General features: G+C 41.4%; 1 protein-coding gene across 1 annotated transcript in view; it reads right to left on the bottom strand.

The window, feature by feature from the left end:
• Positions 1 to 25,971, bottom strand: part of TRIM55 (tripartite motif containing 55) — a 56,207-nt gene that overhangs the window by 26,345 nt on the left and 3,891 nt on the right. The window contains exons 3-4 of the mRNA XM_064267763.1: positions 21,268 to 21,433; positions 16,327 to 16,422 (exon numbers count right to left, since the gene is read on the bottom strand). Of these exons, the coding sequence (XP_064123833.1) occupies positions 16,327 to 16,422; positions 21,268 to 21,433 (262 nt within the window). The remainder of the gene's footprint in view (positions 1 to 16,326; positions 16,423 to 21,267; positions 21,434 to 25,971) is intronic.

The raw sequence follows: 25,971 nt of genomic DNA, 5'->3' as shown, positions 1-25,971 counted from the left end.
ATTCTTGTCTTTTGTTTTATTTACGTGGTAGATTACATTAATTGTTTTTCTAATGTTGAACCATCCCTGCATACCTGGTATGAATCCCACTTGGTCATGGTGAATTATTGTTTTGATATGTTGTTGAATTCTATTGGCTAGAATTTTGTTGAGGATTTTTCCATCTACTTCCATGAGGGATATAGGTCTATAATTTTCTTTTCTTGTGGTGTCTTTACCTGGTTTTGGTGTCAGGGATATGGTGGCTTCATAGAATGAGTTTGGTAGTATTCCATCCTTTTGTATGCTCTGAAATGCCTTTAGTAGTAGTGGTGTTCACTCTTCTCTGAAAGCTTGGTAGAACTCTGCAGTGAAGCCGTATGGACCAGGGCTTTTTTTTGTTGGGAGTTTTTTGATTACCTTTTCAATCTTTTCTTTTGCTATGGGTCTATTTAGTTGTTCTACCTCTGTTTGTGTTAGTTAGGTAGGTAGTGTGTTTCTAGGAATTCATCCATCTCTTCTAGGTTTTCAAATTTGTTTGAGTATAGTTTTTCATAGTAATCTAATATGATTCTTTTAATTTCAGTTGGGTCTGTTGTAATATCGCCCATCTCATTTCTTATTCAGGTTATTTGCTTCCTCTCCTGTTTTTCTTTTGTCAGTTTGGCCAATGGTTTATCAATTTTGTTGAGTTTTTCAAAAATGCAGCTTTTGGTCTTGTTAATTCTTTCAATTGTTTTTCTGTTTTCTATTTCATTTAGTCCAGCTCTAATTTTTATTATTTGTTTTCTTCTGGTGCCTGTGGGTTTCTTTTGTTGCTCTTTATTTGTTCAAGTTACAGGGATAGTTCTTTGATTTTGGCCCTTTCTTCTTTTTGGATGTGTGCATTTATTGATATAAATTGGCTTCTGAGCACCGCTTTTGCTGTGTCCCAAAGGTTCTGATAGGAAATGTTTTCATTCTTATTGGCTTCTATGAATTTCTTTATTCCATCCTTAATGTCTTCTATAATCCAGACTTTTTTGACCAGGGTATTGGTCAGTTTCCAAGTGTTTGATTTCTTTTCCCAGCTTTTCCTGTTACTGATTTCCACTTTTATGGCCTTAAGGTCAGAGAAGATGCTTTGTAATATTTCAGTGTTTTGAATTCTGCTAACCCTTGCTTTATGACCTAATATGTGGTCTATTCTAAAGAATGTTCCATGTGCACTAGAAAAGAAAATATAGTTGGTTGCTGTTGGGTGGAGTGTTCTGTATATGTCTACGAGGTCAAGTTGGTTGATTGTGGCATTTAGATTTTCCGTGTCTTTATTGAGCTTCTTTCTGGATGTCCTTTCTTCACCGAAAGTGGTGCGTTGAAGTCTCCTACTATTATTGTGGAGCTGTCCATCTCACTTTTCATTGCTGATAGAGTTTGTTTTATGTATCTTGCAGCCCTGTCACTGGGTGCATAAGTAGTTAATATGGTTATATCTTCTTGGTGTATTGTCCCTTTAATCATTATATAGTGTCCTTCCTTATCCTTTCTGATGGATTTAACTTTAAAGTCTATTTTGTCAGAAATTAATATTGCCACTTCTGCTTTTTTTTGATTGTTGTTTGCTTGATATATTTTTTTCCATCCTTTGAGTTTTAGTTTGTTTATGTCTGTAAGTCTAAGGTGTGTCTCTTGTAGGCAGCATATAGACGGATCTTGTTTTTCAATCCATTCTGCCACTCTCTGTCTCTTTATTGATGCTGAATAGTCCATTTACATTCAGGGTAATTATGGATAGGTATGAATTTAGTGCTATCATTTTGATGTCTTTTTTTGTGTGTTGACAGCTTCTTTTTCCCACTTGATTTTATGTGCTGAGTAGATTTTCTTTATATATTGTCCTTTCCTCATATTTGTTGTTGTTGATTTTGTTTCTGCTGAGTCTGTATTTTTCCCTTGTATTTTATTTTGAAGAGTAGGATAGTTTGTCTCCTTTGTGATTACCTGATTATTTACCCTTATTTTTCTAAATTTATAACTAACTTTTATCTCTTTGTATTACCGTATCTTCCTCTCCATATGAAGGGTGTATGATTACATTTCTTAGTCCCTCTTTATTATTTTAGTGTTGTCTTCTTTTATATAATAACATCGCCGTTACACTGTGTTGGGCTTTTTTTTTTTTTTAAGTCTTGCTTTTTTTTTTTTTTTTTTGGATTTCCCTGCCTAGGTTGACTTCTTGTTGCCCTACCCAGTGTTCTAGCCTTGGGTCGATACCTGATATTATTGATTTTCTAACCAAAGTACTCCATTTAGTATTTCTTGTAGTTTTGGTTTGGTTTTTACGAATTCCCTCAACTTGTGTTTATCTGGAAATGTCTTAATTTCACCTTCATATTTAAGAGACAGTTTTGATGGATATATGATTCTTGGCAGGCAATTTTTTTCCTTCAATTTTTTAAATATGACATCCCATTGCCTTCTTGCCTGCATGGTTTCTGCCGAGTAGTCCGAGCTTATTCTTATTGGCTCTCCCTTGTCGGTGACTTTTCTTTTATCCCTCGCTGCTCTTATAATTGTCTCCTTATCTTTGGTTTTGGCAAGCTTGATTATAATATGTCTTGGTGACTTTCTTTTAAGATCTACCTTATGTGGAGTTCGATGAACATCTTGGATAGATATCTTCTCATCTTTCACAATATCAGGGAAGTTTTCTGCCAACAAATCCTCAACAATTTTCTCTGTATTTTCTGTTATCCCTCCCTATTCTGGTACTCCAATCACTCGTAGGTTATTTCTCTTGATATAATCCCACATGATTCTTAAGGTTTCTTCATTTTTTTTAATTCTTTTATTTGACTTTTCTTCAAATATATTAGTGCCAAGTGATTTATCTTCAAGTTCAGAAATTCTAGCTTCTACTTGCTCGATTCTGCTCCTCTGACTTTCTACTGAGTTGTCTAATTCTGTAATTTTATTGTTAATCTTCTGAATTTCTGATTGCTGTCTGTCTATGGATTTTTCCAGCTTATTAAACTTTTCATTACGTTCCTGAATAGTCTTTCTGAGTTCTTCAGTTGCTTTATCTGTGTGTTCCTTGGCTTGTTCTGTATATTGCCCCATTTCCTTCCTGATGTCTTGAAGGGTTCTGTATATTAAACTTTTGTATTCTGTATCTGGTAATTCCAGGAATGCACCTGCACCTAAAAGATCCCTGGATTCTTTGTTTTGACAGCCTGTTGAGGTGATCATGGCCTGTTTCTTTATGTGATTTGATATTGACTGCTGTGTCCGAGCCATCTATAAGTTATTGTATTAGTTTATGCTTGCTTACTGTGTCGTAGCTGCTTGCTTTGTTTTGTTTTGGTATACCCCTATGGGTTGCTTGAGTGAGCTAGCTTATTTTTGCCTTTGGAGCTCTGGTGTCCTGTCCCCAGCTGGCTAGAGCTGTCATCAGGTATATCAGTCTAGGAGTCCATTCAGTTTTCTTGTATGAATTCAGCTCAGGTTTCCAGGTAGCTAATAGCAAGTGTGTGGTACAGGCTCTGTCCTACAGTCTTAGAGGGGCAGGGGTGATTGGCATACATAGCGGTAACTTATTGCAGCAGGGGGTCATGCTCTGAACAAGGCAGGGGGCTGAGAACCGACCCCCAAGTGTCTCTGAGGAAAACGCATCTCTGTTCCCTAGATCATGCTGGTGGGTGGGCTCTGCAGAGGGACCATGGGCACCCAAAGATTTTGTTGTAAGGACTGGGAGGTACCAGTTATCCCTGGGCCCCTGTCGCAGGTGGCTGGGTGACGCAAGTGGAGCTACCAGTCCTTAGGTCCCTGTTGTGGGTAGGTGAGGATTTTGTTTAATAGGCAAAGCAATGTCAAACGTCAACACCCACCTTTCTACCACACCGCTGAAATGGTTGGAGTTTGTCAACAAGGGCCTATTCTCCAGAAATAGGCCCACACAGGTCCATAAAGAAGGGAAAGGTGCTCAAGGTCCACGTATGGTTTATGCCTGGACCGGAGCTGCTTCTGTCCTGAGCTCCCCCAGTTAATGGAGCCAGCAAATTATCTTTTCCCCCCAGTTGGAAATTTTTTCCTTCCCCAAGGCCGGGAGGATGGCTCCAGGTGCTCATCAGGGTCTATCTCAGGCCTAGGGATTCAGCCACTGAAGCTGGCTTGGGGTCGGGGGTGCACGGTAAAATATACGCAAGTGCTTAGCTTTTGCCAAGAGCGCCCTTCTGCTCAGGTTCCAGAGGTGTGAGTGGGCCGTGTCGCTGGCTGCTTCTCCCTGAGGAAACTGTGGCGCAACGCTAGTACCAGCCCGCTGTGGCCACCATGGCAGCAGCTCCGGGAATGGTGCCTGAGGGCTCCCTACGATTCAGGTCTGGCAACTCCAGACTCCACTTCTGAATGGTCTCTTCCTTCCCCTGCCCCTCAGTTCATTGTCTAAGCTTGCCTTTGATGCTCAGAGCTCCCAGCTCGTCACAAATATGCTCGTTTCACTTGTTTTTTGGGGTCTTTGTTGTAAAGAGGGTTCGACGGAAGCGTCTGTCTATTCCATCTTGGCTCCGCCTCCTAGACAACTGATTTTTGACAAGGGGTCCAAGTTCATTCAGTAGGGGTAGAAATAGCCTCTTTAATAAACAGTGCTGGCAAAACTGGATATACACCTGCAGAAAAAGGAAACAGGACCCATACCTCACACCACACACAAAAACTAACTCAAAATGGATCAAAGGCCTAAATGTTAAACCTAAAACCATAAAATTCCTGGAAGAAAATGTAGGGAGAAAACCATGGTACATAGGCTTTTGTAAAAATAGGATAACAAACATAACAACAAATGCATGAATAAAAGAAGATAAAATAATGTTGTCGTTGTTATGTGCTGTTGAGTCATCTCTGACTCATAGTGGCCCTAATACAATGGAATGAAACACTGCCCGGTCTTGCACCATCCTCACAATTTTGTTATGCTTGAGCCCAACGTTGCAGCCACTGTGTCAATCCATCTCGTTGAGGGTCTTCCTCTTTTTCACTGACTCTCTACTTTACCAAGCATGATGTCCTTCTCCAGGGACTAGTCCCTTCTGATAACATGTTGAAAGTATATGAAACGAAGTCTTGCCATCCTCGCTTCTCAGAAGCATTCTGGCTGTACTTCTTCCAAGACAGATTTGTTCATTCTTCTGGCAGTCCATGGTATATTTCATATTCTTCACCAATGCCATAATTCAAAGGCATCGATTCTGCTTCGGTTTTCTTTATTCATTGTCCAGCTTTCAAATTGCATATGAGGCAACTGAAAATATTGGGTCAGGCTCACTTTGGCCCTCAAAGTGACATCCTTCTTTTCAACACTTTCAAGAGGTCTTTTGCAGCAGATTTGCCCAATGCAATATGTCATTGGATTTCTTGACTGCTGCTTCCATGGGCATTGATTGTAGATCCAAATAAAATGAAATCCTTGACAACTTCAATCTTTTCTCCATTTATCATGGTACTGCTTATTGGTCCAGTTATAAGGATTTTTGTTTTCCTTATGTTGACGTGTAACCCATGATGAAGACTGTAGTCTTTGATCTGCATCAGTGTCTCAAGTCCTCTTCACTTTCAGCAAGCAAGTTTGTATCATCTGCATATCACAGGTGGTTAATGAGTCTTCCTCCAATGCTCATACTGCATCCTTCTTCATATAGTCCAGCATCTGGGATTATTTGCTCAGCATACAGATTCAATAAATATGGTTAAAGGATATAACCCTGATGTACACCTTTCCTGATTTTAAACCACACAGTATCCCCTTGTTCTGTTTGAATGACTGTCTCTTGGTCTGTTTACACGTTTAGAGACCATTAGCCATTAGAGAGATGCAAATCAAAACTACATGTGATACCATCTTACTCTGGTTAAAATGGCACTGATAAAAAACAAAAACAAAAAAACTGATAGCAACAAATGTTGGTAAAGATGTGGGGAGATTGGAACCCTTATCTGTTGCTAGTGGGACTATAAAATGGAAAACTACGGAAAATGGTATGGTGCTTTCTCCAAAAACTAGAAATAGAAATACCCTATGATCCAGCAATCCTACTTCTAGGTATATACCTTAAAAAAAAAAATATACCTTAGATACCTCAAAATAATGACACAGACACATGCACACCTATGTTCATTGCTTCTTTATTCACAATAGGAAATAAATGGGAACAACTGAAGTCGTCATCAATAGATCAACGGATAGGCAAATTGTGGTACATACATACATACAATAGAGTACTACACAACCATAAAGAACAATGGGGAGTCTGAGGCAGGCAGCCTTGGAGCCCAACCCTTCTAAGAGATCTGCTTTGGCTTATTTTCCTATACCTAGCAGAATAGGCTGCATATTGTTCTGAAATTGTCCTTGAAAGATAACCACAGAACAGGCATATATGTATAGCTGGCCTCAACCAGTTTTAGCAGGTTTTTAACACCATCTTGGCATTTCAAGTGACCTATTAGCTCATTAATGAAAAATACATATAAGCACCCTACCTCCGGGTGGAGGCATAACATGCTAATAAGGGAAAATCAACTCTACCTCCATCCCAGAGAATTGAACCCTTGTCTGTTGTCTACAAAAGCCTGCCTTCCCAAGCTGCCTGTGAGCAGGCCCCAACTGTCTCCTTTCCTTTCGTAATGAAATAAAGACAGCTTTCTGCTTTCCCAACTTGGCCTCTTGTTTATTGGCTGTAACCAGACACCCTGAGGAGAACCTGGGGTTTCCACAAAACATATGACATGGATGGGCCTGGAGGGCATAATGCTAAGTGAAACAAATCAAGCATATAGGGACAAATATTGTATGATTCCTTTTCTATAAGAAGACAAGAATAGATATATAGAGAGACCAATGTTCATTGGTGGTTACTGGGTGGAGGGGGCTATGCTTGCTTTACATCATAGAGACTTGTTATTTTTGGTGACGGGAAAAGTGGCACCAAATGTAGATGTATTGAGCACAGCACAACCAAAGTAAAAGTAAGTGTTTGGATGGGTATAGGCATATTGGTATACAAGTAGGTACAGGTATATACATAGGTGAGAACAGACAAGAATAGATATATAGAGAGACCAATGTTCATTGGTGGTTACTGGGTGGAGGGGGCTATGCTTGCTTTACATCATAGAGACTTGTTATTTTTGGTGACGGGAAAAGTGGCACCAAATGTAGATGTATTGAGCACAGCACAACCAAAGTAAAAGTAAGTGTTTGGATGGGTATAGGCATATTGGTATACAAGTAGGTACAGGTATATACATAGGTGAGAACAGACAGATGTATCTATAAACCAAACTAAATCTGTTGCCATCAAGTTGATTTCAACTCATAGCAACCCTATAGTACAGAATAGAACTCCCCTATCAGGTTTCCAAGGAGCAGCTGGTGGATTCAAACTGCCAACCTTTTCTTTAGCAGCTGTAGGTCTTAACCACTGTGCCACCAGGGCTCCTTGAAGTATCTATAAAAACCAAACCAAACCCAGTGCCGTCGAGTCAATTCTGACGTGTGTAAATACAAATATGTGGGTACAGGCACATATATTCATCAAAGACACAAATACAGACACTCCATAGACATAATCAAATACCTTCCAAAATTGGTTTTCTGCGTTTGAAAGCTTAGGACCATAGTCTCATGGGACAAGTCAGTCAAATGGCATAACATAATTCACAAAAATCAGAATCTGCTGTCTAGTGAAGTGAATAGCATCTGGGGTCTGAAAAGCTTGCGAGTGTCTATCTAAGATACAACTACTGGTCTCCACTCACCAGGAGCAAAACAGTAAGGTAACCAAAAGCTCAGAGAAGAAATAAGTTTACACAAGACATGGCCTCATTGACTCTGAGATCAGAAAAATTACATGGTGCCTGACTACCACCACTGACTGTTCTGACCAGAGTTAAAATAGATGGTCCTGGATAGAGTAGGAGAAAGATGTGGAACAGAATTCAAATTCTTAAAAAGAAAAGGTCCAGACAAACTGAAACAGTAGAGAACAGAGGACTCTCTGAGACTGTTGCCCTGAGACAGTCTTTAAACCTGGAACTGAGCCTAGCCCCTGAGATCACCTTTTAGTGAAATAATAGAGTGGCACACAAAATAAAGGATATTACCCATAAGATCAGCGCACTACCTCAAAACCACCTGTATGACTCCAAATGGTCAACAATTACTCAAAAGTAAAGATAAGACAATAAGGGGGTAGGGAAACTAGAGTACTGGAAATGGACCAAAGAGAACACAATTAAACAGAATGTTGACACATTGTGATAAATATAACTAATGTCACTGAACAATTTGTATGGAAATTGTCAAATAGGAATCTAACTTTCTGTGTAAACTTTCACCAAAAACTCAATAAAATATTATTAAAAAAAATAAGCGTGGACTAATGGACCACATCTACCACAGCCTCCACCAGACTGAGTCCAGTACAGCTAGATGGTGCCTGGCTATCATCACTGACTGCTGTGACAGGGGTCACACTAGAGAGTCCCGGATGGAGCTGGAGAAGAATGTAGAACAAAATTCTAACACAAAAAAAGAAAGACCAGACTTGCTGGCCTGACAGAGACTGGAGAAACCCTGAGAATATGGTCTCTGGACACCCTATCAGCTCAGTAATGAAGAACTCCTCAAGATCACCCTTCAGCCAAAGATTAGACAGGCCCATGAAATAAAACAAGACTGAAGGGGCACACCAGTGCTGGGGTAAGGACTAGAAGGCAGGAGGGAACAGGAAAGCTGATAATAGGGAACCTAGCGTTGAGAAGGGAGAGTGTGGACATGTCACGCGGTTGTTATTCAGTGTCATAAAACAATATGTATACTAACTGTTTAATGAGAAACTAGTTTGTTCTGTAAACCTTCATCTAAAGTACAATGAAAAAAATTTTTAAAAGAGTATAACAAAATAAATAAATAAGCGTGGCTTTCCAAGCTGATTCTGAGTATAATACGAGGTGATGCTTATCGAGACCCTGATATCCCAACTTAAACCATCACAACAACACTATAAAGAAGGTAATATCGTCCCTATTTTTCTGCGGAGGAAGTTGAGGGTCAGGGAGCTTAAGTAACTTGCCCAAGGTCATATAATTATGCAGCAGAACTAAAATTCAAACTCTGAAATCTCCCTTTTAAGCATTTGTTATATTACCTTAAAAACATTGCCTTAAAAATTCTGATATGCTTGTTAAAATGATTGTTATAAATTTATGATCATGCTTCATATTTGTAACTGCATAGACACTGTTTTTGAGATGAGGAAACACTATTTGGGATAAAATTGTTGTTTTGGAAATACAGTAGATGTATTGTCTTTGCAAAAGTACTGGAGAATTTTATTAAAGTTGTCATTTTTCAGATATTGGAAATGCTCAACATCAAATATTTATCATTCAATTTGTACTGTTTCCTTTAGATAGATATTCATATGAAATAGGATTATTTCTAGGCCTGCCTGCCTCAGGAGGGCCAGAATTTATGGCCTGCTCCCTTGGCTATCTGGTGACATAGGATAAATGCTGTTTGAAAAGACTATCAGAGGGAGGTTACATCTTGAATGAAAGTCAAACACCTTTTTCTGGAAGCAGAATGCTCCCAAGGCAGTGGACTTCCCCACTCCCACCAGCAGCCTCCCTACTCAGACCCAGTGTCTCCTAGAATATCTCCAGGCCTGGAAAGGCAGGTGCAGCTCCAGACCACGCTGGGCTGGTCTAGAACAACCCAGAAGGCCCTCTACAGAGCCAACAGCCTGCAATCCAGAGAGCAGGGAATGCCCCAGGCTGAGCTCTCTCAACTAGAAGGACTACAAAGAATCACACCCACCATCAGCCCAAAGAGGTGAAATGGCACTCTCTCTTTAGATGCTGCTGCCTTTTTGTGACTATAATCTCTTTCAAGGTTGCCCTCAGCATAAACTCACGTCAACTGCATACATTAATTTTAAAAGCTAGCAAGGAGTCCACAGAGTAGTTTACCCTAGTCTCCTCAGGCCAACACTGCAAGACATTACATGATGATTACAGACAAAATTAGACATGTGCCAGGAACTGGCACCATCACCAAAGGACAGGAGTCAGGCCCCCAAGCAGGAGAGGCAAAGTAATTAGGGAAGGATAGCGCCCACTCCAGGGGCTACTCCATTTCCCATCCCTAGGGGGGTTCTTCACCAATCAGAAAAGAGAATCTTTTAACAACAGCTCCCCACCCCCTGGCTGGGAGCCACTGTGGCTTCTCAGAAAATGTTCCCTGGCAGCAGGTGACAAAGCCAGAAAGGGACACAACAACCCCAGGCAGAACAGGAAACACAGGAGCTCTGAGATCTGACTCTGGAACAGAATTCACCACTCGGCCAGGTAGGGCCAAGTCCCCAGCCGGGTGCCTGCTTTGCTCCACTACATCTGTCTTGCAGGCTGGAGGAGATCCTTGCTCTGCCGGCCAGAAGCTGGACCTCTGGTATTTTGCCCCTCCGATATGTCCCTCCTCTACAAGACATTACCTTAGTGATTGTAGAGGCACAATGTCGTCATTTGTGGCAGTGTCCCTGTCCTCAAGGTGGCTTTGAATGGAGGATGTTGCACGAGAAAGAATCATAAAATCAGAGACCTCTGTGTGGCTCTGAGCACACCCCCAAATCTCTAGATGAGCCACCTAAACTGTTTTGAACAGAATGATGCCTACCTGAGCCACATCCATTCATTCTTCATTTATTTATTTTACTGGTTATTAAAAATGTCATGCTCATTTTAGAAAAATGTGAAATATAGTACAAGAACATGAGGAAGGAACTGAAAGTCACCTGCAGTGCCACTGCTCTCTGCTCTTCATTTTTGGTGCTTTTCCTTCCTGGGGTTTTCCCCTCTATGAATGTATACTAGGGATATATATAAATATATACATTCTACAAATTTTTTTTTTACACTGCCTTACGTACTGCCTTTACTCACATAACTTTATATGAGGAACAATTTCCATGTCTTTAAAATCCTTTATGAACGCATTTTTAAATAACTGCACTCCATTCCCTCAATGGATATAGTATAATTTATTTAACTTTCCTCTACTTCATTGGAGTCCTGGTGACACAGTGGTTAAGAGCTTGGCTGCTAACTTAAAGGTCAGCAGTTCGAATCTACCAGCCACTCCTTGGAAACATTATGGGGCAGTTTACTGTGTCCTATAAGTAAAAAAAAAATTTTTTTTTTTTTATAGGGTTACTATAGGATCACTATGAGTTGGAATCAACTCGACAACAACAGGCCTACTTTCATTACTTTAAATCATATCCGGTGTTTAGTTTTGAACAGTGTTTGTTGGTAAGCTTTAGATATAAAGCATTGTCTGTATATTAGATTATGTCCTTAAGGAAAAATCCCAGGAGTGAAATAAACAGGTCAAAGGGGTTGGACACTTCGAAGGCCCCCTACCAATATGCAGCCTCTACTTGAAGCCCTGCAGGAAGCACTTCCACACTCTCTGCTAGTAACCTGTGAAAATACTTAAAACAGTGTATCCTGCTCAACGAACATTACCATCAGTAATAATAGAGGTAATATAATCCTGACCTTCACTGCCTGGAAGTTCTTCCTGATATTTGCACTAAATCCCTTCTGCTGAATTAAGCTCAAACCTGTTCCTTCTTGTCTTGTTCTTGATGAAAAAAATAACAGCTGCTTCCTGTTGCACTTCTGACTGGCCTCCGTTAAGAAAACCTGTTGTTAAATCTCCCCTAGCCCTCTGTCTCCTTTGATGTTCCCTGAATGGAGCCTGAGTCTTTAGCATTTGCTCCTCAAGGCCCAAGCACCAACCACAGGGTTATTCTCTGTACACATTCTCCACCGTTTCTGTCCCATGCAGAAAGTCCCCTGTTCCACCTACAGAACTCTGCAATGAAGGGTCCCTGAGATGAGGATAGAGGTGACCTTCACTTGCACACAAGCAACACACTCCTGTTTATACACAGTGAGAGATACAGCTGAAGTGCTGACTAATGGCTTAATGATTAAATTAAAAAAAAATTTTTTTTAATAGTTTACAGTAAATAAGTAAAGATAAAAAAAAGTTTCTATTGCCCTTTTCAGAATCTCCTTAGACTCTTCACTAAGAGAAAACTTTCCTTCTGTAAATGGATCCCAGATTTAGCATAAGTCTTTTCAGGAATGAGAGCACAAGAAGAAAGAAGATTGATTTTAACGACGTGTAAATCGAAAATAATATAATGATGGCTAATGTCTGGAAGTCATCACCTAGAAACTGGCCCTTGGCCTTTAGTAGAATTTGCCTTTCTAATAAAAATAATAAGACCATCTAGCATTTATGGGGCACTCACCACATGCCAGGCACTGTGGTAAGCACTCTGCGTATGTTTATTTAATTCTTCACAGGAACTCTATGAAGTTAGTACTATAATTACCCCTAGGAGCTTCTGGGTGATGCAAATGGTTAACAAACTTGGCTGTTAACTACAAGTGCTTCAGAAAAAAGGCCTAGCAATCTACTACCAAAAAAGCCATTGACACTCCTATGGCGCACAGTCCTACTCTGACACACCTGGGGTTACCACGAGTTGGAATCAACTCGCTGGTAACTGGTTAATGATTATCCCATTTTTAAGGAGGAGAAAACGGATTTGATGTGCATGTAACAGTATGAACGGATCTTAAAAACATAATGCTTAGCTTAAAAAAAGTAAGAAACAGAATAAAAATACAGGGACCCCCTAACTCATCCAAAGACTTCACCAAAAGAGTAAAAACATTACCTACAGACTGGGAAAAAGCTATGACATTTCCCATCAGAGTCTGATCTCTAAAATCCACATAATACTGCAAAAACTCAACAACAAAAAGACAAATAACCCAATTTAAAAATGGGCAAAGGATATGAACAGGCACTTCACCAAAGAAGACATTCAGGCAGCTAACAGATACATGAGGAAATGCTCACCAGATCATTAGCCATTAGAGACATGCAAATCAAAACGACAATGAGATACCATCTCACTCCAACAAAAAAAAAAAAGGCTGGTATTAATCCAAAAAACACAAAATAATAAATGTTGAAGAGGCTATGGAGAGACTGGAACACTTATACACTGCTGGTGGGAATGTAAAATGGTACAACCACTTTGGAAATCAATTTAGCACTTCCTTAAAAAGCTAGAAATAGAACTATCATACGACCCAGCAATCCCACTCCTTGAAATATATCCTGGAGAAATAAGAGCCTTTACATGAACAGATATATGCACACCCTTGTTCACTGCAGCACACTGTTGACAATAGCAAAAAGATGGAAGCAACCAAGGTGCCCATCAACAAATGAATGGATAAATAAATTATGGTATATTCACAAAATGGAATACTACGCATTGATAAAGAACAATGATGAATCCGTGAGACATTTCATAACATGGAGGAATCTGGAAGGCATTATGCTGAGTGAAATTAGTTGCAAAAGAACAAACATTGTATGAGACCACTATTATAAGAACTCAAGAAATAGTTTAAACACAGAAGAAAATATTCTTTGATGGTTACAAGGGTGGGGAGGGAGGGTGGCGCATTCACTAATTAGATAGTAGACAAGAACTATTTTAGGTGAGGGGAAAGACAATACACAATACAGGGGAAGTCAGCACAACTGGATTAAACCAAAAGCAAAGAAGCTTCCTGAGAAAATCAAACGCTTCAAAGGCCAGAGCAGCAGGGGTGAGGGTCTCGGGACAATGATTTCAGGGGACATCTAGGTCAACTGGCATAATAAAATCTATTAAGAAAACATTCTGCATCCCACTTCGGTGAGTGGCGTCTGGGGTCTTAAATGCTAGCAAGTAGCTGGAACAAAGCAGAATGGAGAACACTAAAGACACAAGGTAATTATGAGCCCAACAGACAGAAAGGGCCACAAAATTCAGAGACTACGTCAGCCTGAGACCAGAAGAACTAGATGGTGCCTGACTACAACCAATGACTGCTCTAACAGGGAACATAACAGAGAATCCCTGATGGAGCAGGAGAGCAGTGGGATGCAGACCTGAAATTCTCGTAGAAAGAACAGGCTTAATGGTCTGACTGAGACTAGAGGAACCCCAGGGGTCATGGTCCCCAGACCTTCTTTTGGCCCAAGACTGGAACCATTCCCAAAGACAGGGATTGGACTGGACTATGGGATAGAAAATGATACTGGTGAGGAGTGAGCTTCTTGGCTCAAGTGGTCACATGAGACTATGTGGGCAGCTCCAGTCTGGCAGGGAGATGAGAAGGCAGAAAGGGACAGAAGAAGGCTGAATGGACACGGGGAATACAGGGTGGAGAGAAGAAGAGTGCTGTCTCGTTAGAGCGAGAGCAACTAGGAGTACATAGCAAGGTGTATACAAATTTTTGTATGAGGGACTGACTTGATTTGTAAGCTTTCACTTCAAGCACAATAAAAATTAAAAAAAATTAAAACAGTACAACACAACATCATTTACAAAATTTAAATACCTGCATATGAAACAACACACATTTTATAAGAATTCACACAGACAAAACATCGAACATGTTAGAATGGTTATCTATGGGGAGGAGAACAGGAGTGGAAAATGGGATAAAAGATAGATAAGCAGAGGGGCCTTGCACACAGCAACAAGACAGTGTGCCATGAACTGAGCCAGGGGATGCCTCAGCCCTCTGCAACCAAGGGCCAACTTAAAAGACAGCCCCAAACCTTAGAACCAAAACTCAGTTGTTATTGAGTTGACTCTGACTCATGGTGATGCCACGCGTGTCAGAGCAGAACTGTTCTCCATTGGGTTTTCAGTGGCTGATTTTTTGGAAGTAGATGGCCAGGTCTTTCTTCCAACGTGCCTTTGGTGGACTTGAACCTCCGATGTTAGCAGCTGAGTGTGTTAACTGTTTGCACCACTCAGGTGGAATTTTAAAACAGGTGGTTATTAATAAATTGCTGCAGGTTTCAGAGCCAGAGATCTGGACTTGAGCCCAGGTATCCTTGCACCTGCCCCACTCTGTAGCATGCCTATAGTTAGACTGTGAACCTTCAGTTCTTGAAAAGACATCTGCTACATCGCTAAACCTGTTTAGGCTTCAGCATTTTTTTTAATTACACAGTTTAAATTTGTTCTTGAGAAAAGTGCATTAGGAACATTTCTTGTATGCCAAGACTAAGAGTGAACTCAGTCAGCTATTCACCTACTCATTCAACAAGTTCTCATTGAGTGCTTTTTATGTGCCAGGCACTGGGACAGGCAGAAAGGAGACAGAGACCAATGAGCCTGAACTCTGGCCTCAAGGAGCTCCTACCTGTTAAACTATTCTCTAACCACAGTCAGCCCAAAAGATCCCTCCTGATGGCCCTTTGCAGCCCACTGTTAGATCGCAGACACCCAACGCAAACCCACTGCCTTACCTGCAATGACTTTCTTAAGCACTGAAAATTTTTTCTTAAGCACAAACAACTTTTGCTGTAAGGGTGAACAACATTCATTTTCATTACTTGAAATATATTTTTCTTGTAGCTCATCTTTCAAAGTCGGTTGTCCAAGAAAGAACAACACATGTAACTACATCCTACTAAATGTAGCAAAATCTGCCTGCTTAGCTCATGCGGTAACTTCCCTTTCTGTGCTAAACCAAAACCAAACCCACTGCCCGACGAGTCGATTCCTCCTTAGAAGTGACCCCACAGGGTTTCCAAGGTTGCAAATCTTTACAGAAGCAGACATCTTTCTCATGAGAAGCGGCTGGTGGGTTCGAACTACAGACATTTTGGTTAGCAGCTGAGCACTTCAACCACTGCACCACCACAGGTCCTTTCTGTGCTAAACCCAAAAAGACCAAACCATTGCGATCGAGTCAATTTCAACTTACAGTGACAGTATAGGACAGAGCAGAACTGCCTTATAGGGTTTCCAAGGAGTGGCTGGTGAATTAGAACTGCTGATCTTTTGGTTAGTAGCCTGTCTCTTAACCACTGTGCCACTTAGAACTGACCAGTTGCCACTGAGTCGATTCCGACTAATAGTGACCCTATAGGATGGAGTAGAACTACCCCATGGGGTTTCCAAGGAATGCCTGGTGGATTTGAACTGCTAACCTTTTGGTTAGCAGCTGTAGCTCTTAACCACTATGCAACCAGGGTTTCCCTGCACCACTTAAAAAAAAAGTGAATATTTCAGAAATGAAGAAAATAAAATGTTGGAACTGGGCTGGGGCGGGGGGTGGAGGAGGAATTTCTAGTGTGGCCCTGAGGAAGTCACAAATCCCCAGGAGTGGCAAGCTTCATTTAGGTTTAGGCTCCCTTGGTGTGGCCTGACTTACCTCAATCGTTTTACAAGTGTCTTCCAGCTGGCTGATCACTCCCTGGACTCGATCGTTGCTTCCCACAAGGACGGCAATGCCATCACTGAGTTCAGACTGATAAAGAGAAAAGAGAATGCAAGATTTTAGGGTTTTTCTGATTGTGCATTAATAGCAGCACTGTCCTCATGAATTCTTAATCTAGGGCCCAGGGAACTCCTAAGAGTAATAGGGAAGTCTGGAAGGCCTGTGAGCCTCCTGACATCACCTGCAGAATTTTTATGTATGTGCATAAATACATTGTATGGGAAGAGGTTTCATAGTTTTCATCAAATTCTCAATGGATACTGTGATCCTGCAAAAGACATTAAGAACACCAAATGACAGGCCACAGATACAGAATAGCCTATTCAAACCAAAGAATTGTAAGGAACCAGTAACCAGACTCATGGTGATCCCGTGTGTGTCAGAGAACTGTGCTCCATTGGGTTTTCAATGGCTGAGTTTTGGGGAGTAGTTTTGACCAGGGCTTTCTTCCAAGGTGCCTCTGGATAAACTTGAACTTCCAATGTTTTGGTTAGCAGTACATTAATCACTTGCACTGACTGCCCCATAGGGTTTCCAAGGCTGTAAATCTTTATGGAAGTTGACTGCCACATCTTTCTTCCATGGTGGATTTGAATTGCTGACCTTACAGTTAACAGCCAAGTGCTTTAATGACTGTACCACCAACGCTCCTTTAGCACTATCCAGGGATCCTAAAGAACTGTGAATATTGTTGATAAATTGAATGGAGTCTGATAAGTGACTTCAGAGACCCAAAATTAATTACTTGCCTAGTATATCTCAGGAACCATTTTATTTGCGAAATGTATGTAGTAAACACTCATCATTTGCTGACTTATTAAACATATACTATACATATCAACTGAGATGTTTCAACAAACGCATACAGCACTGGAGGTGCTCACTCCTCTACGTCACGAAATTTCGAAGACAACTTCCTGGTCAACCGACTGGAAGAGGTCCATATTTGTGCCCATTCCAAAGAAAAGTAATCCAACAGAACAAGAAAATTATTGAACAATATTATTAATATCACACACAAGTAAAAATTTCCTGAAGATCATTCAAAAGTGGTTGCAGCAGTACACTGACAAGGAACTGTCAGAAGTTCAAGCCAGATTCAGAAGAGGACGTGGAACCAGGGATACCATTGCTGATGTCAGATGGATCTTGGCTGAAAGAAGAGAATACCAGAAGGATGTTTATCTGTGATTTATTGACTACGCAAAGGCATTCCACTGTGCAGATCATAATAAATTATGGATAACATTATGAAGAATGGGAATTCCACAACACTTAATTGTGCTCATGAGAAACCTGTACATAGATCAAGAGGCAGTCATTCGAACAGGAGGATCCTGTGTGGTTCAAAACCAGGAAAGCTATGCGTCACGGTTGTATCCTTTCAGCATACTTACTCACCTGTATGCTGAGCAAAGAAACCAAGAAGCTGGTTTATATGAAGAAGAATTCGGCATCAGGATTGGAGGAAGACTCATTAACAACCTGCGTTATACAGGTGACACAACCTTGTTTGTTGAAAGTTAAGGGGACTTGAAGCACTTACTGATGAAGATCAAAGACTACAGCCTTCCATATAGATTACATCTCAACATAAAGAAAACAAAAATCCTCACAACTGGACAAATAAGCAACATCATGATAAACAGAGAAAAGATTGAAATCGTCAAGGAATTCATTTTACTTGGATCCACAATCAAGGACCATGGAAGCAGCAGTCAAGAAATCAGACAACATATCGTATTGGGCAAATCTGCTGCAAAGACTTCTTTAAAGTGTTGAAAAGAAAGGATGTCACTTTAAGGGCTAAGGTGCGCCTGTTCCAAGCCATATTTTTAATTGCCTCATATGCAACGTGAAAGCTGGACAATGAATAAAGAAAACTGAAGCAGAATTTACACCTTTGATTTATGGCATTGGCGAAGAATATTAAATATACCATGGACTGCCAGAAGAATGAACAAATCTGTCTTGGAAGAAGTACAGCCAGAATGTTCCTTAGAAGTGAGGATGGTGAGACTTCATCTCACGTACTTTGGACATGTTATCAGGAGGGACCAGTCCCTGGAGAAGGATATCATGCTTGGTAAAGTGGAGGGTCATTGAAAAAGAGGAAGATCCTCAAGGAAGTGGATTGACACAGTGGCTGCAACAATGGGCTCAAGTCCAGCAAAGATTGTGAGGATGGTGCAGGACCAGGCAGAGTTCCATTCTGTTGTACACAGGATCACTGTGAGTCAGAACTGACTTAATGGCACCTAAGAACAACAATATATATACATATGTTACGGGCTAAGGCTACAGTGTGTGTATACAATCACATACTAGCCTAGGTCATTAAAGCTCCTTGCCATTGAGTTGATTCTAACTTACGGTGATCCCACGTGTTACAGAGTAGAACTGTGCTCCATGGAGTCTTCTTGACTCTAATCTTAACAGAAAGAGATCTCTAGGCTTTTCTTCCGAGGTATCCCTGGGTGGGTTCAAACTGTCAGTCTTTAGGGTTCTAGGGGAGAAATTTCAACTTCGAAATTCCTCCCAATTTTTGACCTGAGAAGAGATTTCATTGTTCTTACCTGTTTCCAAGGCTGTCGATGCAGGGTGGAGAGCACTGAATGGTGACTTAGGAGACCCACATGGTTGGTACATCAGTGCCCTTAACTTCTCTATGATGTTGGGGAAGATATGTACTCAATTTGGACTCTAATTTTCTCACATTTAAAATGAGAAGACTGACCTATATCAGCACTTATAAAACATTTCAAACCTGCAGAACCCTTTCTCCAAATGGAAACTAACGTGGAATCCCAGTAGGTAAAAGTGAGGCTGTTTCGGCTGAACAGGAGATGGAATGGGAGTCCCACCAGTTTGTCCTTCTCTTGCTCCCTCCAGCCTCTAACCCCAGCAGTCCCAAGTCACATCCATTAGTCTCCAGAGCTCTAAGGGAAGTACAGGTGGTTCCTGACCTAGATGCATTCGAGTTAATGATGAACATCCTTATCATTAGTAATATGTACTACATACAACGTTGCAGCACCTGATTTGCTGATGTTATTCTCAGATACCACCCGCAGATGTCCAATTTTATGATTTACTGTTCAAAACACTGCTGTATTTATAAAGTACTGATAATAAAAGGCAATAATGAAGAAAACTCTTTAAAAAATGAGATATTCGATTTATATCAGAACAAGTTTATGAACGGAACCCCATCATAAATTGGGAACTACCTGTAGTTGGAAAGCAGGCACCATTCGTTTCTAATATGTTATTCTTTGGAGAGGAAGGGGGGAGCGAATAAATCATAAGTGGATTGAAAAGTAAATAAATGTTACAGATATCTTGTTAAATCGTGTTTTTTGTTTTTTAAGCTGTTAGTAGTTACTGGTTATAACTGGTGTTGCCCAAGAGTTGGTTTTCAATTCTACTCCAACTTTAATCCCCTCAATAAAACACTGACCAAATGTGGAATCTATGATTCTAAGTGAAAGAAGCTGAGATAGGGAGCTGCTCAAATTCTCAGTGCCTAGATGGCTACATGGTCTCTGAGGGATGCAAATGGTTTGTGCTCATTTATTAACCTAAAGTTTAGTGGTTCCAACCCACCCAGCAGCGCCACAGAAGAAAGGCCTATTTATGTAAAAATTACAGCCAAGAAAACCCTTTGGAGCAGTTCTACTCCGACATACATAGGGTCACGATGAGTCAGAACTGGTTTGATGGCAACTGGTTTTTGAGTGGCTGCCTCTTTTGATTGGACAATGAATGAGGAAGATGGAAGAAGAATTGATGCCTTTGAATTATGATGTTGGTGAAGAATACTGAATATTCCATGGACTACCAGAAGTATGAACAAATCTGTCTTGGACGAAGTACAGCCAGAATGCTCCTGAGAAACGAGGACAGTGAGACTTAGTCTCACATACTTTGGACATGTTATCAGGAGGGACCAGTCCCTGGAGAAGGATGTTATGCTTGGTACAGCAGAGGGTCAGTGAAAAAGAGGAAAACCCTCAATGGGATGGATTGACACAATAGCTGCAACAACGGGCTCAAGCATAGCAACGATTGTGAGGATGACACAGGACAGGGCAATGTTTCATTCTGTTGTGCGCAGGGTGGCTCTAAGTTGGAACCGACTTGATGTCACCTGACAACATCTACTGAAGCATCTTTCCCCACTTTTATTTGCATCAAATGGTTAAGTTCCTACCTGCTCATGCATGAAACCAGATTGGCAGGGTAGCGATGAGCTGGGGGGAGATTTGGCCAGAATGAGGGGCCTGGGGCCAGGGCTATGGGGTGAGAGACATGGGCCATATTCAGGGGGGACCTTTCAGCAATGACACAGGTGACATGAGGTGAGGCACAAGGCAAATCTTTTAGAGTTGTTCTTTAACTAAGTGCTGTTCACTCATTGTAATTTTCCCCCACTAAGAGTTGGGGAGAAAAGAACTTGAGAGGGACAATGAGAACTTTTCACTGATGAAGAAAAATATTCTGTGACTAAAGTAAAAAGTTATCCTTTGTTTATCTATAGTCTGAACTTTGAATAATGCTTTAGCAGCTTGAGCTTGGGCCAGGTCCCATTAACACTGCTCATTTTCAGCAACTTCCAAATGTACAAAAACAGTGACCACCCCCTTTGCACCCCCTCCCGCTCCTCCGTATCCTTCCCCACCACCCTCCAGGGAAGCTAGCCTGTGGCCAGGCGTGCAGCAACCATGCAGCATCCCTCCCAGCTGAACCCTGCAGACTCGCCAGCCTCAGGGCCCTGTGACCGGGTGGGCTTGTGCTTCTCTTTCCACTTTAGGGAGCCAATCCACAGATACTCGGCAGAGGCTGTGCAGGAGGGGCAGGCGACAGCTCTATTACCTTCTGCCTCTGGAACACGTGAGTGAGGGGAGCCACCTGGCAATCTTTGTGTGCCCCAAAGACCTTGCACAGGGAGCAGGTGGGCACCTCGCAGTTCAGACAGTAGATGTTGATACGCTCTTCCTCGTGCTCCTCACACATGGGCTGGTCGGACTTCTTCTCTGGTCTGGGAAGAGGCAGGCAGATGAGTGTTCATCAGTTCCCATTGGGGCAGGTGTTTCCCAGCTGCCCCTGCACCCCTAGCCACCCTGTTCCAGAAGGCACCCGGGGTTCCACTTATGTGCTCAGAGCCCCCACAAATTCAGCTTCCCTAGCAGCAGTGAGGTGGCAAATCTTGATCGACCAGCTTGGAGTGGGAGTGGGCACAGGAGACCCTGATTTGTAGGGCTTGCCAGTTTCCATGGTGTAAGCACTCCCACCATGGTCAACTTCAAGCTACCTAAGATGTAACAACCAGCTTGTGAAATTCCTGAAAATTAAACACTCGGCTTCCAGCCATTAGGAGCCAGCTCCAGCTCCAGCTCCAGCACTGTCTCCACAGCTCACCAGTTTCTCCAAGAGACACTTTCCTATGATGGATAAAGAAGGGAAAGTTGCCAGTAAACTACTCCTGCCCTCCAGTCTCTGGCCTCATTAAAATGAGTGAGGGTGGTGTATACCAGTGTTCATTGTAGCACTGTTCACAATAGCCAAAAGGCAGAAACAACCTAAACGTCCATCATCAGACGCATGGATAAACCAAATATGGTACACAATACAATGGAACATTACTCTATCATAAAGAAAAATGAAGCCTGCTTGCTTCAACATGGATAAACCTTGAAAACACTGTGCTAATTGAAATAAATTAGTCACAAAGGGACAAATACTTTATGATCCCACTTATATGAAATAGACAAATATATAGAGACCAAAGCTTATTTGTGGTTACCAGGAAAGGGGGAGCCATTGCTTAGGGGATACTGAGTTTCTGTTAACGGTGGCGAGACAATTTAGAAAAGGATAGCAGTAATGGTTGTACGACATGATGAATGTTATCAGTGACACTGAATTATACGTGTAAAAATTATTGAATTGGCAAATGTTTTGTTATATATATTTTACCATAATCTTTTAAAAAGGCCAACATTAAAAAAAGAAAAGGAAAAAAAAGGAGTGAGGGTGAGGGTAAGCTACCCCCAAAGCCCAGTGCCCTCTAGGGGGAGTTAAAATCATCTCTGATTATTAATCTTGGCTCATTGGAAGTAGCTGTGAATAAGAGGGAAAGTGTCAGCGTGTGCTTTATAAACTCATTTGGGTCTTCTCCTGCCATTAGCCCATAAAATTATATGTAAAAGATTCCAGAGGACTTGGCTGTGGTTAAGAGTGCAGCAGTATGTGCTCAGAAATGTGAATAATTTTACCGAATACTTCAGGCAATAAGAAAAATGTAAAACACTGTTCTAGGACATGGTGGAATCCTGGAAGACTGGACCTCACAGGGCATTCCCACATCTGTCTTCCCAACAGATCAACACCAACTGGAGCTTGGTCACAGCTGCGCAGGTGGTGATTGAATACTGGGTTTGTCATGCTAGTGAGGATGATGACCAAGCAAGGAAGCATATAAAAGTATGAGAGATGGAGTGATTAGTCATTGCTACTCAGGGATAGCCCGTTAGCTCCATAATCGCCTCGAGCTGGTGAATGGTGAGTAGCACTTTAGTAGGATACAGTATGTTCACCTAATGATCAGTGCGCTTGGGTGTTAAGTTCAAGGTCAAAATTAGGCTTACTTCCCGGACCGGGCTGAAGCAAAGTGTAGAACAAAATTCTAACTCACAAAAAAACAGCAGACTTACTGGCCTGACAGAGACTGGAGAAACCATGAGACTACGGCTCCTGGACAACTTTTAACTCAGTACTGAAGTCACTCCTGAGATTCACCCTTCAGCCATAGATTAGACAGACCCATGAAACAAAATGAGACTAAATGGGCACACCAGCCCAGAGGCAAGGACGAGAAGGCAGGAGCGGACAGGAAAACTGGTAATGGGGAACTCAAAGTCAAGCAGGGGAGAGTGCTGACATGTCATGGGGTTGGCAACCAATGTCACAAAACAATGTGTGTATTAATTGTTTAATGAGAAATTAATTTGCTCTGTAAATCTTCATCTAAGTTATAATAAACACACACACACAAATTCTGCTTACTTGTGCTTTGGGCTCCTTCTGTAGAGCACGGTGGGAGGTGTGAGTGTAGCCTATTTACACAAAGCTCTGGAATTTTAAGATATCTCAAGATGGAAGCAGGTAATATTTTTCAGGAGTATTTGAAAAAGCCAAAGCCAAAAGCTTTCTGCATATTCCCAAACACTTGATTATTTAGAACTAGACTTTTTAGTTAACTACATCCATTTTTAAAAAACTACAGGCTACAGATTGTTATGAGCCATGAAATCAGTTTAGGAGGTCATGACCAGCATTGTTAAAAATCAAAATAAAATATGATGGCAAATACTGTGAATTATATTACATGTAGTAAGGATAAGTATTGGTATATGAAACTTTCACATATATATGCATATATAATAAATAACACAATGTAATGTAATATAACAGTATTTTTTCAGGTATATATATCCATCCATTTATATAAATGGTTACTGGATCACAATGTAAAACGTATTTCCTACAGTAAGCCATGAACAAGCATGTTTGAAAACCACTGATCTTGATGTGTGGTATCATGTAACTATAGCCGCAGAACTCAGAGAAAGGCAGAAGATATGCTGATTTACCTCCAGAAGTCTCTAGAAAGAAGTTAACTGTTTGAAATTGGGCTAACCTAGGTCTGGTAAGGAAAATACATGGCTTCCAGCTTTAAGATTTCTGAATCTGATTTTTTGGAAAGGGATGGCTGCCTGGTTTTCAGCAATATGTTTTCTATGAAGTCTACGATTGTCTGACTTGATTTCTGCCATATGCTTGAAATCCAACTGAGAAAAGTAAAGTCCACAACCGAGAAATGGATCCTTCCTCCCCAGCCCCCAGGGTGCTCCCTCCACTAGACCGTGCACTTTACAAGGGCAGGGGCTGGGGTCTATCTTTTGTTGGATCCACAGCGTCCAGAGCAGTGCCTCGCATAAAGTGGGTGCTCGGTAAATGTTTGTTGAATCAATGAGTGAGAAAATGAATGGGAATTTGCCAGATTAATAGACAAGTATTCCCTGTGCTCTTACCTAGAGCTATCCACCTACAGAAGGCATGGGAAACGGAGGGAAGCTCAGGGCCACCTGGAAGTCATGAGTGGCAAAGGCAGAGACCAGACGACATCAAATACTGCATTTATAAATGGCAAAGCTCCTCGGGGGTTCTCTAGAGGTTAGGATTATCCCGTGGCCAAAAGCTTCTCTGTTTTTAAAACCTTTCCTCCTGTGTATCTCCACCGCGTGATAAATAGGAGTCAAGCACGTGTCTGGAGCTCATCTACCGGAAGTGGCACAAGCAATGCTACTGAGGCTTGTCTTCCCTAGGCATGTCCTAAGGACGACCTGCGTCCCATGTGCCACATCCTAGGTGTTGATCTGATGTAAACAGCAGTGACCAGAGACAATGCTATTAAGGTCAGGTGTATGCAACATACACAAACACTGAAAATGTGGGAAATGGCCATAAGACCCCACTTTTACTGTGTGTTTGTGATGCAGCTGATTTTTGTTCATTCTGCAACCAATGTACACTGAGAACTAATTCTCAGCCCCCTTGTCAGGTTTTCCTATTTAGGTGGCAACATAGGCCCAAAGGCACCCCCACAAATAAATGAGAAATAGCGGAAAAACAGCTACAAGAATTAAAAGTGGTTGACTGGTGAGTGAGACTTGGGGGTGAAGAGGGAGTGAGGTAGGGATGGCACCTCTCATTAGAAGTCTTGTAGTACATTTGAATATGTGAAATTATGTATAGGAAGTATTTTGATTAAAACATTACACTTAATAGGGTAATAATAATCACAACCTCCCAAGATTGTTGTGAGAATAAGAATTACTCATGATTCAAGTAAAGCAACCTGAATAATGTACTGAATAGTCAGCAAATATTAGTTTCCTTATAATATTTTTATTAGATTTCATTATTATTATGTTTATTATTAATACTAGCAACATTAGTGCCTTTTCCACACCGCTACCCTCAAGTACACACACAAAGTGTAGTAGTTCAGCCCCGTGAAGAATTCTAGACACCAAGGCCAAGTTTTGTCCAAACCTACAATCTCTAACCTTTCTGTGGGAGGTCAGAGTTGATCAACCCCTCACAGTGTTTTCCAGGGCCAGGTGCAGTCTGTTATTGACAACCTTCTCCTCTCGCCCCGCCCCTGATGGCTACAGCCAGAACTGGGCCCATCTCACTCTGTATGCCCCAGGTTATTCCAGGGATGCCTAATGCGCCCTGCAGGCTCAGGGTTCTGGTCTGGTAAGGCTGTCAGTCCCTAGGGAAGAGCCCAGTTTATGCCCAGACATGTGCCCGAGCCCTCTGGGCAACTTGTGGTTTTGCTACTAAGTAAAAATGTCCCAAAAGCAAATCTCAAGTTCAAGAGCACAAGAATGTGATAATCACAAAAACACCACTAGTCTACTCAGCTCTGAGTTTCATTGATAGAAATTTAGTTCATTGCTTTTATGCAACTTGGGTACTGTTTTTGACAGATAAACCACGCAGACTCTA

Source organism: Loxodonta africana, chromosome 14, assembly GCF_030014295.1.
Source record: "Loxodonta africana isolate mLoxAfr1 chromosome 14, mLoxAfr1.hap2, whole genome shotgun sequence".
Taxonomy (NCBI): domain Eukaryota; kingdom Metazoa; phylum Chordata; class Mammalia; order Proboscidea; family Elephantidae; genus Loxodonta; species Loxodonta africana.
The sequence above is the reverse complement of the archived record's forward strand: the minus strand, read 5'-3'. Positions and strand labels throughout refer to the sequence as shown.